We start from the raw sequence: 13,532 nt of genomic DNA, 5'->3' as shown, positions 1-13,532 counted from the left end.
AATTCAATACAGCATTACGCTTTAAATGGGACTTTTCCTGTTAGGAGGTCATGGTGGTGGAGGTAAAAACAGACTGGGTGGGTTTGAAACTCCCAACTCCCAACCACGGGTGGTTGAGGGGTCCTCAGGTCAAGATGGGCACCAAGAACACTGGGCACAGAAACTCCTAGAAAGCCCATGTACTGTAGGTGGTGGCTGTTTAGAGCTGGGTCTATTCAAAGCATTGGAGACTGATAGCTGCCAGAAGAGAACTACTGTCCACTGGGGCAACTACTGTCCACAGGGGCAACTACTGTCCACAGGGGCAACATAGTTGATAGCTGTCAGAAGAGAACTACTGTCCACAGGGGCAACATAGTTGATAGCTGTCAGAAGAGAACTACTGTCCACAGGGGCAACATAGTTGATAGCTACCAGAAGAGAACTACTGTCCACAGGGGATACATAGTTGATAGCTGTCAGAAGAGAACTACTGTCCACAGGGGCAACATAGTTGATAGCTGTCAGAAGAGAACTACTGTCCACAGGGGCAACATAGTTGATAGCTGTCAGAAGAGAACTACTGTCCACAGGGGCAACATAGTTGATAGCTGTCAGAAGAGAACTACTGTCCACAGGGGCAACATAGTTGATAGCTGCCAGAAGAGAACTACTGTCCACAGGGGCAACATAGTTGATAGCTGCCAGAAGAGAACTACTGTCCACAGGGGCAACATAGTTGATAGCTGCCAGAAGAGAACTACTGTCCACAGGGGCAACATAATTGATAGCTACCAGAAGAGAACTACTGTCCACAGGGGCAACATAGTTGATAGCTGCCAGAAGAGAACTACTGTCCACAGGGGCAACATAGTTGATAGCTACCAGAAGAGAACTACTGTCCACAGGGGCAACATAGTTTATAGCTACCAGAAGAGAACTACTGTCCACAGGGGCAACATAGTTGATAGCTACCAGAAGAGAACTACTGTCCACAGGGGCAACATAGTTGATAGCTGTCAGAAGAGAACTACTGTCCACAGGGGCAACATAGTTGATAGCTGCCAGAAGAGAACTACTGTCCACAGGGGAAACATAGTTGATAGCTGCCAGAAGAGAACTACTGTCCACAGGGGCAACATAGTTGATAGCTGCCAGAAGAGAACTACTGTCCACAGGGGCAACATAGTTGATAGCTACCAGAAGAGAACTACTGTCCACAGGGGCAACTACTGTCCACAGGGGCAACATAGTTGATAGCTACCAGAGGAGAACTACTGTCCACAGGGGCAACTACTGTCCACAGGGGCAACATAGTTGATAGCTACCAGAAGAGAACTACTGTCCACAGGGGCAACTACTGTCCACAGGGGCAACATAGTTGATAGCTACCAGAAGAGAACTACTGTCCACAGGGGCAACATAGTTGATAGCTACCAGAAGATAACTACTGTCCACAGGGGCAACATAGTTGATAGCTACCGGAAGAGAACTACTGTCCACAGGGGCAACATAGTTGATAGCTACCAGAAGAGAACTACTGTCCACAGGGGATACATAGTTGATAGCTGCCAGAAGAGAACTACTGTCCACAGGGGCAACATAATTGATAGCTACCAGAAGAGAACTACTGTCCACAGGGGCAACATAGTTGATAGCTACCAGAAGAGAACTACTGTCCACAGGGGATACATAGTTGATAGCTGCCAGAAGAGAACTACTGTCCACAGGGGCAACATAGTTGATAGCTGCCAGAAGAGAACTACTGTCCACATGGGCAACATAGTTGATAGCTGCCAGAAGAGAACTACTGTCCACAGGGGAAACATAGTTGATAGCTGCCAGAAGAGAACTACTGTCCACAGGGGCAACATAGTTGATAGCTGCCAGAAGAGAACTACTGTCCACAGGGGCAACATATTTGATAGCTGCCAGAAGATAACTACTGTCCACAGGGGCAACATAGTTGATAGCTGCCAGAAGAGAACTACTGTCCACATGGGAAACTACTGTCCACAGGGGCAACATAATTGATAGCTACCAGAAGAGAACTACTGTCCACAGGGGCAACATAATTGATAGCTACCAGAAGAGAACTACTGTCCACAGGGGAAACATAGTTGATAGCTGCCAGAAGAGAACTACTGTCCACAGGGGCAACATATTTGATAGCTACCAGAAGAGAACTACTGTCCACAGGGGCAACATAGTTGATAGCTGCCAGAAGAGAACTACTGTCCACAGGGGCAACATAGTTGATAGCTGCCAGAAGAGAACTACTGTCCACAGGGGCAACATAGTTGATAGCTGTCAGAAGATAACTACTGTCCACAGGGGCAACATAGTTGATAGCTACCAGAAGAGAACTACTGTCCACAGGGGCAACATAGTTGATAGCTACCAGAAGAGAACTACTGTCCACAGGGGATACATAGTTGATAGCTACCAGAAGAGAACTACTGTCCACAGGGGCAACATAGTTGATAGCTGCCAGAAGAGAACTACTGTCCACAGGGGCAACATAGTTGATAGCTACCAGAAGAGAACTACTGTCCACAGGGGATACATAGTTGATAGCTACCAGAAGAGAACTACTGTCCACAGGGGCAACACAGTTGATAGCTACCAGAAGAGAACTACTGTCCACAGGGGCAACATAGTTGATAGCTGCCAGAAGAGAACTACTGTCCACAGGGGCAACATAGTTGTGCAGCCCAGAGGGAGTCTGGGTTTGTGTGTGGTAAACGACAGTGAGATGAGAGGATAAACAGAGCGCCAGAAACAGGATAAATCAGCACTGGCAGTAAACAACCTGGTATAAACACAGGCTCCATGGCCCCGAACAACACACAACACAACATAAACCCGTTAGAACTTTGACCCAGTTCAGTTGAAAGTTCAGTCTGCTTTGGACTCCCTAAATCCTGTATCAAGCATCTCAGAGAAGTGTTGGTTTATGATCAGTTTTACATTTAAGATCCCAATGAATAAGATTTCAAGGACGAGGGGATCTGATGTTAGATCAGTAGTCCTACTCTGAGATGATTGATACATAAGGCCCCTGATCCCAAGTCAGATTCTCTTCACTCAAAGTTAGCGTGAGACCGAAATCTGGACTGTACATTATTATTATTATTTGGGGGGGAAAGTGGGAATACATTTGGATTGAATCTACTGTCTTGTTACAATGATGTTATGATTTGTCATGGTGATGCATTCTGATAGTCTGTCTGTGTTGTTATTGGTTGACAATGATGCTGTGACTGTCACCGGTAGAAAATAGTTACTTCTGGGAAGGATGTTGATTGGCAGAGGAGAGAGTGAGGTAGTGTTGGCCCAGTCTTACCACAGATATTCTTCTCCCCCCCACAGTCCTTGGGTTAGGGACATACTGGGCTACTGTACCTTGATATCAGCCCATAACAGAATAGTCAACATTGAACAATTACTGTATTAGTGAGGCAATTGAGTCAAGTTGAGTTCAACTGGGTTGAATATAATTTGACATAATAGAATTCGGATAGCATTGGAATTGGAATGTTGAAATAACAGGATAGCGTTATGGTATACTGTAGGTCTATCATTATAAGCCTGGCCCCAGATCAGTCTGTCATGTTTGGCAAAACAATTACAATAAAGGGAGCAAAAAAATCACAAACTGATCTGTAACTAGACGAGGGTAGCAAAATGTGTATTTTTATTTTATTTAACCTTTATTTAATTAGGCAAGTCAGTTTTAAGAATAAATTATTATTTACAGTGACAGCCTACCGGGGAACAGTGGGTTAACTGCAAAATTCCAGTAACTTTCTGAAAATCCCCAGGGGTTTTCCAGAATTTCCAGAATTCCAGGATGTTAACAGAATGTTGCAACCCTTAACCAGGCTAGTTTGATATGGTGAAGTTTAGAGCCTTAGAGTCGGGTTGAGTCTTTCTGTATACAATGTTATTAGGTGCTACCACTAACAGGCTAATGTGTGTGTATGTGTGTGTGTATAGGGGTGTGTATGTGTGTATATGTGTTTGTGTGTGTCTGTATATGTGTGTGTGAGCACGCGTGAGTATGTGCCTGTGTGTATTTGTGTGTGTGTTACCTGTAGATTACTCCATGTTGGTGAAGGAACATGAGGGCAGACGTGACCTCGGCGGCATAGAAGCGAGAGCGCGCCTCGTCAAACTTCCTGGAACGCTGGATCTGGAACATGAGGTCTCCTCCGTTCACGTACTCCATCACAAAGAACAGACGGTCCTGGAGATGGAGGGAGAGGAGGAGAGACAGAGAGAAAGACAGTAAGACAAGAAGAAGGGTTACATCTTTTTCACCCATGATTAAAACAACCACTACAAAGACCAGATAATAGTTTTACTATGTGTCGCAAAGAATAAAGAGTTAATGATCAGATCGCATTGTGGAAGTAGACAGTTACAAATATCTTGTAGCTAGTCAATTCAGCTCAATAAAGATTGAACTGTAGTTTGACAGTGTGACCCTGAGTAGAACCAGTATTGCCAATCTGCATTAGAGTATATTAAACCAAACTTAACCCTGCATTAACCCCTCCACACTTCCACCTTTACAAATAACTGCGATCCTAATGGTCAGCAATCAATACCTGCCCCTAAGGCTAAGCCCCCCAGCCATCCCCACCCGACCCACAGCCCCTATTCTCCAGGCACAGAGAGCTGTCTCTCTGGGAACAACGGTCCCCTTCCTGAATTCCAGCTCCCCATATAGGAAATCAGATTGAGGAGGGCGGGTGGTGGGTATATAAAAAGCTCTCTATATAAGAAAGGAGTGGCCCCGTCCGAACCATTGTTTAACGCCACAGGGGTCACGAAGCTATAAGAACCAATGACACATATTCCATCATTCAAATTACAATGGTGTTTAACCCAGCAATCGAGAAAAATACCTTCATTAGATACTCGTCTTCCACAACTGGGAACTTACAGATGGTCCTAGGTAGTATTAAGGCATAAGGAGGATTTCTCCAAATGTTGACACCCCACCTACAGACCTGTATTACCGACACCCCACCTCGGGGCTCCCGAGTGGCGCAGCGGTCTAAGGCACTGCATCTCAGTGCAAGAGGCATCACTACAGTCCCTGGTTTGATTCCAGGCTGTATCACATCCGGCCGTGATTGGGAGTCCCATAGGGCGGCGCACATTTTGTAAATAAGAATTTGTTCTTAACTGACTTGCCTAGTTAAATATACGTTTTAAAATATATATGTACACCCTGATCTGTTTCGCCTGTCTTTGTGATTCCACCTCCCTCCAAGTGTCACCCATCTACCTCATTATCCCCTGTGTATTTATACCTGTGTTCTCTGTTTATCTGTTGCCAGTTCGTCTTGTTTGTCAAGTCAACCAGCGTTTTTGTTCTCAGCTCCTGCTTTTCCCAGCCTCTCTTTTTCTCGCATTCCTGGATTTGACCTTTGCCTGTCCTGACTCTGAGCCCGCCTGCCTGGCCACTCTGCCTGCCTGGCCACTCTGCCTGCCTGGCCACTCTGCCTGCCTGGCCACTCTGCCTGCCTGGCCACTCTGCCTGCCTGGCCACTCTGCCTGCCTGGCCACTCTGCCTGCCTGGCCACTCTGCCTGCCTGGCCACTCTGCCTGCCTGGCCACACTGCCTGCCTGGCCACTCTGCCTGCCTGCCGTCCAGTACCGTTGCCCCTCCTCTGGTTTACTGACCCCTGCCTGCCTTGACATGTCTGTTGCCTGCCCCTGTTGGATTATTAAACCATTGTTAATTTGATGTTGTCTGCATCCGGGCCTTACCTTCATACCTGATATATCAAATCAAATCAAAGTTTATTTGTCATGTGTGCCGAATACAACAGGTGTAGTCCTTACAGTGAAATGCTTACTTACAGGCTCTAACCAATAATGCAAAAAAGGTATTAGGTGAACAATAGGTAAGTTAAGAAATAAAAACAACAGTATAAAGACAGTGAAAAACAGTAGCGAGGCTATATACAGTAGAGAGGATATATACAGTAGAGAGGCTATATACAGTAGAGAGGCTATATACAGTAGAGAGGCTATATACAGTAGAGAGGCTATATACAGTAGAGAGGCTATAAACAGTAGAGAGGCTATAAACAGTAGAGAGGCTATATACAGTAGAGAGGCTATATACAGTAGCGAGGCTATATACAGTAGCGAGGCTATATACAGTAGCGAGGCTATATACAGTAGCGAGGCTATATACAGTAGCGAGGCTATAAACAGTAGAGAGGCTACAAACAGTAGCGAGGCTATAAACAGTAGAGAGGCTATATACAGTAGAGAGGCTATATACAGTAGCGAGGCTATATACAGTAGAGAGGCTATATACAGTAGTGAGGCTATAAACAGTAGCGAGGCTATAAACTGTAGTGAGGCTATAAACAGTAGCGCGGCTATATACAGTAGTGAGGCTATAAACAGTAGCGAGGCTATATACAGTAGAGAGGCTATAAAGAGAGTCTACATACAGACACCGGTTAGTCAGGCTGATTGAGGTAGTATGTACATGTAGATATGGTTAAAGTGACTATGCATATATGATGAACAGAGAGCTGCAGTAGCGTAAAAGAGGTCTTTGCTGGTGGTGGGTGGCCCGACACAATGCAGACAGCCTGGTTAGCCAACGTGCCAGAGCACTGATTGGTCGGGCCAATTGAGGTAGTATGTACATGTACAATCTCTCAAACACTGTGTGACAACTGCTGATGTATGAAAGGGCTGAAGTTTGAGAACCAGCTCATCATATCCTATACTAGAATCCATGCTCATATATACATATTATATTACCTTTAATGACCTTCAGTAAATAACCAGACTGAGACTCCTCAATCAGCAAGCACTAGACCTGCTCCTACACAGAGTGCAGTAATACAGTACTGTAGGTAGGGTGTCAGTACTACAGTACTGTAGGTGGGGTGTCAGTAATACAGTACTGTAGGTGGGGTGTCAGTAATACAGTACTGTAGGTGGGGTGTCAGTAATACAGTACTGTAGGTGGGGTGTCAGTACTACAATACTGTAGGTAGGGTGTCAGTAATACAGTACTGTACGTGGGGTGTCAGTAATACAGTACTGTAGGTGGGGTGTCAGTAATACAGTACTGTAGGTGGGGTGTCAGTAATACAGTACTGTAGGTGGGGTGTCAGTAATACAGTACTGTAGGTGGGGTGTCAGTAATACAGTACTGTAGGTGGGGTGTCAGTAATACAGTACTGTAGGTGAGGTGTCAGTAATACAGTACTGTATGTGGGGTGTCAGTAATACAGTACTGTAGGTGGGGTGTCAGTAATACAGTACTGTAGGTGGGGTGTCAGTACTACAGTTCTGTAGGTGGGGTGTCAGTAATACAGTACTGTAGGTGGGGTGTCAGTAATACAGTACTGTAGGTGGGGTGTCAGTACTACAGTTCTGTAGGTGGGGTGTCAGTACTACAATACTGTAGGTGGGGTGTCAGTAATACAGTACTGTAGGTGGGGTGTCAGTACTACAGTACTGTAGGTGGGGTGTCAGTAATACAGTACTGTAGGTAGGGTGTCAGTAATACAGTACTGTAGGTGGGTTGTCAGTAATACAGTACTGTAGGTCGGGTGTCAGTAATACAGTACTGTAGGTGGGGTGTCAGTAATAGAGTACTGTAGGTGGGGTGTCAGTAATACAGTACTGTAGGTGGGGTGTCAGTACTACAGTACTGTAGGTGGGGTGTCAGTAATAGAGTACTGTAGGTGGGGTGTCAGTAATACAGTACTGTAGGTGGGGTGTCAGTAATACAATACTGTAGGTAGGGTGTCAGTAATACAGTACTGTAGGTGGGGTGTCAGTAATACAGTACTGTAGGTGGGGTGTCAGTAATACAGTACTGTAGGTGGGGTGTCAGTAATACAGTACTGTAGGTGGGGTGTCAGTAATACAGTACTGTAGGTGGGGTGTCAGTAATACAGTACTGTAGGTGAGGTGTCAGTAATACAGTACTGTATGTGGGGTGTCAGTAATACAGTACTGTAGGTGGGGTGTCAGTACTACAGTACTGTAGGTGGGGTGTCAGTAATACAGTACTGTAGGTAAGGTGTCAGTAATACAGTACTGTAGGTGGGTTGTCAGTAATACAGTACTGTAGGTGGGGTGTCAGTAATACAGTACTGTAGGTGGGGTGTCAGTAATAGAGTACTGTAGGTGGGGTGTCAGTAATACAGTACTGTAGGTGGGGTGTCAGTACTACAGTACTGTAGGTGGGGTGTCAGTAATAGAGTACTGTAGGTGGGGTGTCAGTAATACAGTACTGTAGGTGGGGTGTCAGTAATACAATACTGTAGGTAGGGTGTCAGTAATACAGTACTGTACGTGGGGTGTCAGTAATACAGTACTGTTGGTGGGGTGTCAGTAATACAGTACTGTAGGTGGGGTGTCAGTAATACAGTACTGTAGGTGGGGTGTCAGTAATACAGTACTGTAGGTGGGGTGTCAGTAATACAGTACTGTAGGTGGGGTGTCAGTAATACAGTACTGTAGGTGAGGTGTCAGTAATACAGTACTGTATGTGGGGTGTCAGTAATACAGTACTGTAGGTGGGGTGTCAGTAATAGAGTACTGTAGGTGGGGTGTCAGTACTACAGTTCTGTAGGTGGGGTGTCAGTAATACAGTACTGTAGGTGGGGTGTCACTAATACAGTACTGTAGGTGGGGTGTCAGTACTACAGTTATGTAGGTGGGGTGTCAGTACTACAATACTGTAGGTGAGGTGTCAGTAATACAGTACTGTAGGTGGGGTGTCAGTACTACAGTACTGTAGGTGGGGTGTCAGTAATACAGTACTGTAGGTGAGGTGTCAGTAATACAGTACTGTAGTTGGGTTGTCAGTAATACAGTACTGTAGGTGGGGTGTCAGTAATACAGTACTGTAGGTGGGGTGTCAGTAATAGAGTACTGTAGGTGGGGTGTCAGTAATACAGTACTGTAGGTGGGGTGTCAGTAATAGAGTACTGTAGGTGGGGTGTCAGTAATAGAGTACTGTAGGTGGGGTGTCACAGGGGCAACATAGTTGATAGCTGTCAGAAGAGAACTACCTACAGTACTGTATTACTGACACCCCACCTACAGTACTGTATTACTGACACCCCACAGACAGTACTGTATTACTGACACCCCACCTACAGTACTCTATTACTGACACCCCACCTACAGTACTGTATTACTGACACCCCACCTACAGTACTGTATTACTGACACCCCACCTACAATACTGTATTACTGACACCCCACCTACAGTACTGTAGTACTGACACCCTACCTACAGTACTGTATTACTGCACTCTGTGTAGGAGCAGGTCTAGTACTTGCTGATTGAGGAGTCTCAGTCTGGTTATTTACTGAAGGTCATTAAAGGTAATATAATATGTAAATATGAGCATGGATTCTAGTATAGGATATGATGAGCTGGTTCTCAAACTTCAGCCCTTTCATACATCAGCAGTTGTCACACAGTGTTTGAGAGACACTCGCCCAAAACCATAAAGAGCAAGCAATGCAAATCTGTTATGAATCACGGAGATCAATGTGGGTTAAGGATTTAAGTGACATGAGGAGACTAGAATACTTAGTGTTACAATATTAGTGTAATGCTTGGCCTCTGCTTCATTGACTACAGCCTTGAACTGTACAACCAAACACAGGAGAAAATAAGCTTCCCTCACACTGCTAGGGGAATGGTAGACTACCCTCTCACACTGCTAGGGGAATGGTAGGCTACCCTCTCACACTGCTAGGGGAATGGTAGACTACCCCCTCGCACTGCTAGGGGAATGGTAGACTACCCTCTCACACTGCTAGGGGAATGGTAGGCTACCCTCTCACACTGCTAGTGGAATGGTAGACTACCCTCTCACACTGCTAGTGGAATGGTAGACTACCCTCTCACACTGCTAGGGGAATGGTAGACTACCCTCTCACACTGCTAGGGGAATGGTAGACTACCCTCTCACACTGCTAGGGGAATGGTAGACTACCCTCTCACACTGCTAGGGGAATGGTAGGCTACCCTCTCACACTGCTAGTGGAATGGTAGACTGCCTTCACTTGGTTGTTAATACTACATTCAGTAGGAGATGAGGAGAAGACTAAATGTGGTAAAGCATTGTTACAGTGTAAACTGCTTATGGGTGCTGCACTATAGCTGTCCTCTGCTACATCGTCTCCAACCTAATGTGTGTATGTGTGTGTACATTGGAGTGTTGGATAGAGCAGAAGACATATTTCTGTGTCCTATTCTCCTTCTAGTAAATGCTGTGCTGCAAACTTATGTTCTGTCCAGTAAATGAGTGTTCTTTTTTTTTTCAGGACATTGAGCAATTTAGCAATTTAGTTGACTCATGGTGCTTTCAGTATTTTATCAAAGCTACAAAACTCTCTGAACAGTTATTCTAACCATTTGTCTCGACTGAAGCCTTACATTTCCAGCAGTCCACCTCAGCATTTTTTTCTCATTCTGAAAGCTAATTTAAACAGGATGCTGAAATAGTTTGTTTAAATGTGTCCGAGTCAGACCAAGTCCCACCCAATCAAATGTGAATAAACATTTCCTTCTTCTAATTAAAAAAGGTACAGATACTGGCTTCCCAGCGCCGAGTACACAGAGAAAAGCCCCGATGGCCAGATTACCGCCAAGACCCAAAACAATCTGTCTCTGTGTGTGTGTGTGTGTGTGTGTGTGAGGGGGGAGGGGTGTATTGAACAACCCAATCATGATTTCCTTCAGCTCTATTCAAAGGATGTGTTCATCACATTTACCAAGGTAAGGTACATGTAGAGGTTGGTCTGGTCATTAATGGTTTCATTTCATTCCATGTTCTGACAAGCAGTTACTCAAGATATCAACATGAATATACCCATCAGTATAGTACAGCAAAAAAAGACAGTCAGATTGATTGTACTTTCATTTCTTTGAGAATTGGTGTTCAATTATTTTTCACCACAGTTTAAGTAATTACAGTAGGAGATTACCACACAGTTCTTTCCCGTTAAAAACTAGGCAGCTTTGTGATGCTGATAGCAGCAGGAAATCATTATAATTTCGGTACAGAGCGTATTGTGTGTGGCCCTGGACACAGCTCAAGAATGTTTATCCTTAAGCCCAGAACAGCAGGCTGACCCTGCTCACTGAGACACACTCACTGACCAGAGGAATACACACACACATGCGCACACACACACACATGTGCGCACACACACACACACACACACACACCTTCATTAATTGTAAAACTTGACTCATGAGAGACACAAACTGATGTAATTAAAGTCTGTAACATAGTCACCCATACACATCCACATGAGGACAGACACGCACATACTGTACACACACAGGACAATCACTCAACCTCTCACCCGCTCCTACTCATTCTCATTCAGAGATTAAGTGCATGCACGCACACACACGCACACGCACACACACACACACACACACACACACACACACACACACACGCAGTACTCCCATTACCCCCAGTCTCCCTCCACAGGCGCTGTGTCCCATTACATTATGAAAAATGTGTTTCACATGAAATGAATCAAGGCAAACTATTCAATTACAGAACAATACTTTTTTCCTGAGCTGTCAAGTCTGACTCACTGCTCTGATGGAAGATGAGGTTCTCTCTGTGATACTGAACAGAATGATGGTGAACTCCATCCGACTGCAGTCCTTCTCTGACTTCTGGACACACACACATTTGTACAGACATATTCTCACACAAACTTGCACTGTAAAAAATGCTGGGTTAAAAACTATTTGATTTGGATTGTTTTGGTAACCCAGCGCTGGGTAAATATTGGACAGGACACATGCTGGGTTGTTTTGACCCAGCCAGTTGGGTTGCGTGCATAACCCACCAAGTTGGGTTGTTGGGATTAGCCAAACATGGGTTCATTTAACTGCCAGTTGGGGCTTTTTTACTCTCATGCTGGAGTGACCTAGCAGCTGTTTTTTTAATGTAATCGTTAGGTTATTTTCATGAGGTGTGGCTTATTAGGTGCGTGGCTTTCAGCTAGATCTTATTGGCCACCCGTGAGAACGCGGGTGGTCTTACGTTTACATCCTGCAAATTCAAATTCTCCTTATTATTTTTTACACATTCTTCTATAAAAGTATGATTCTTTTAATAAGGTACACCACCGTATTGCCTAATAAGGTACATTATAAACTGAGTGGTTCCAGCCCAGAATGCTGATTGGCTAACAGCCATGGTATATGAGAACATATACCATGGGTTTGATTTGTTCTTAACTGACTTGCCAAGTTAAAATAAAGGTAACAAAAAAAAAACAAGATACCAATAAGGCACATCGGGGGTTTGTGGTATATGGCCAATATACCATGGCTAATGCATAAGAACAGCCCTTAGCTGTGGTATATAGGCCATATACCACAACCCCTCGGGCCTTATTGCTTAAATATACCAGCTTATTGTATCCCAACAATGGGATTTACATAGGCTTTTAGAATTCATACACTTCTGTAAGCATCATTGAAGCTACAAAAAAAATGTCAATGTTCGACCTTAATGTGATAACTATACAACAGATGAACAGAAATGATATTTACTCTCGTGGGTGGGTAAAAAGAACTAGCCACGCCCCTACTAACCTAAGCCTTCAGTCTATTGATCTGACCCACTGGGTCATATCTCAATAACCCAGCACCAATAACCCTTTAAAGAAAACAACCCAACTAAGTTACCCAACGCCTGCAACCCAGCAGTTGGGTCAACCAAACAACCCAGCATTTTTCTAGAGTGTGCAGTTCATGCACACACACATGCACTCATGTACAGTAGTACACACACACAGACACACATGCATGCACACCCTTTACCAAGAAGCCAAGAAGCTGTCAATCCCCAGCAGGAGAGAGTGTTCTTTTCTAAGGTCGTCATTAGCTGAGACATTTTTCTCGTTCTGGGGAGGGAGAATAAAAAACAAACAACCTCGTGACGGATCTCTTTACATAAGAAAAATCCCAGCAATCATGACACGCTCGCTCTCTCTCCATCTCCCCCTCACCCTCCCTTCTAATCAGAAAGCTCTAAATCGGAGCGTTACATAGTGACTGAGGCTGAAGGGTGAAGCGCAGAGCTCTCAGGTCCGAACACACTTTAAGACACTCACAATCAGTTCTGCTCTGTGTTTGGACATATAAAAGCTCCACTTCATTTGTCATGTTATTGAACTACATGTTGTGTGCAACTGGAAAATGGTCATGTTTTATTGTCACATTCACTGGATAGGTGCAGTGAAAGGTGTTGTTTTACAGGGTCAGACCCCTGGAGCATATTAGGGTTAAGTGCCTTGCTCTAGGACACAATGACAGATGCTTCACCTTGACGGCTCAGGTATTCGGCCCAACGCTCTAATTGCTAGGCTACCTGCCGCAGGACCAGACATGGTCAGACTGGGCACAGCTCTGCCACTACCTGGTTGGTGGGGTGGGTCTTGATAGGGGTGAGACAGGGCAAGGTGTCTCCGCTGTAGAGGGTGGACTGGGAGTTGGA

The 13,532-nt window shown here is 44.9% G+C and overlaps 1 protein-coding gene across 1 annotated transcript in view; it reads right to left on the bottom strand.

The window, feature by feature from the left end:
- The window catches only part of LOC110499309 (protein kinase C epsilon type), a 152,892-nt gene that overhangs the window by 26,436 nt on the left and 112,924 nt on the right, over positions 1-13,532 (bottom strand). The window contains exon 11 of the mRNA XM_036956130.1: positions 4,074-4,228. Within this exon, the coding sequence (XP_036812025.1) occupies positions 4,074-4,228 (155 nt within the window). The remainder of the gene's footprint in view (positions 1-4,073; positions 4,229-13,532) is intronic.

This window comes from Oncorhynchus mykiss, chromosome 20 (genome assembly GCF_013265735.2).
Source record: "Oncorhynchus mykiss isolate Arlee chromosome 20, USDA_OmykA_1.1, whole genome shotgun sequence".
Lineage (NCBI taxonomy): Eukaryota > Metazoa > Chordata > Actinopteri > Salmoniformes > Salmonidae > Oncorhynchus > Oncorhynchus mykiss.
This window is presented reverse-complemented; position numbering and strand designations above follow the sequence as displayed.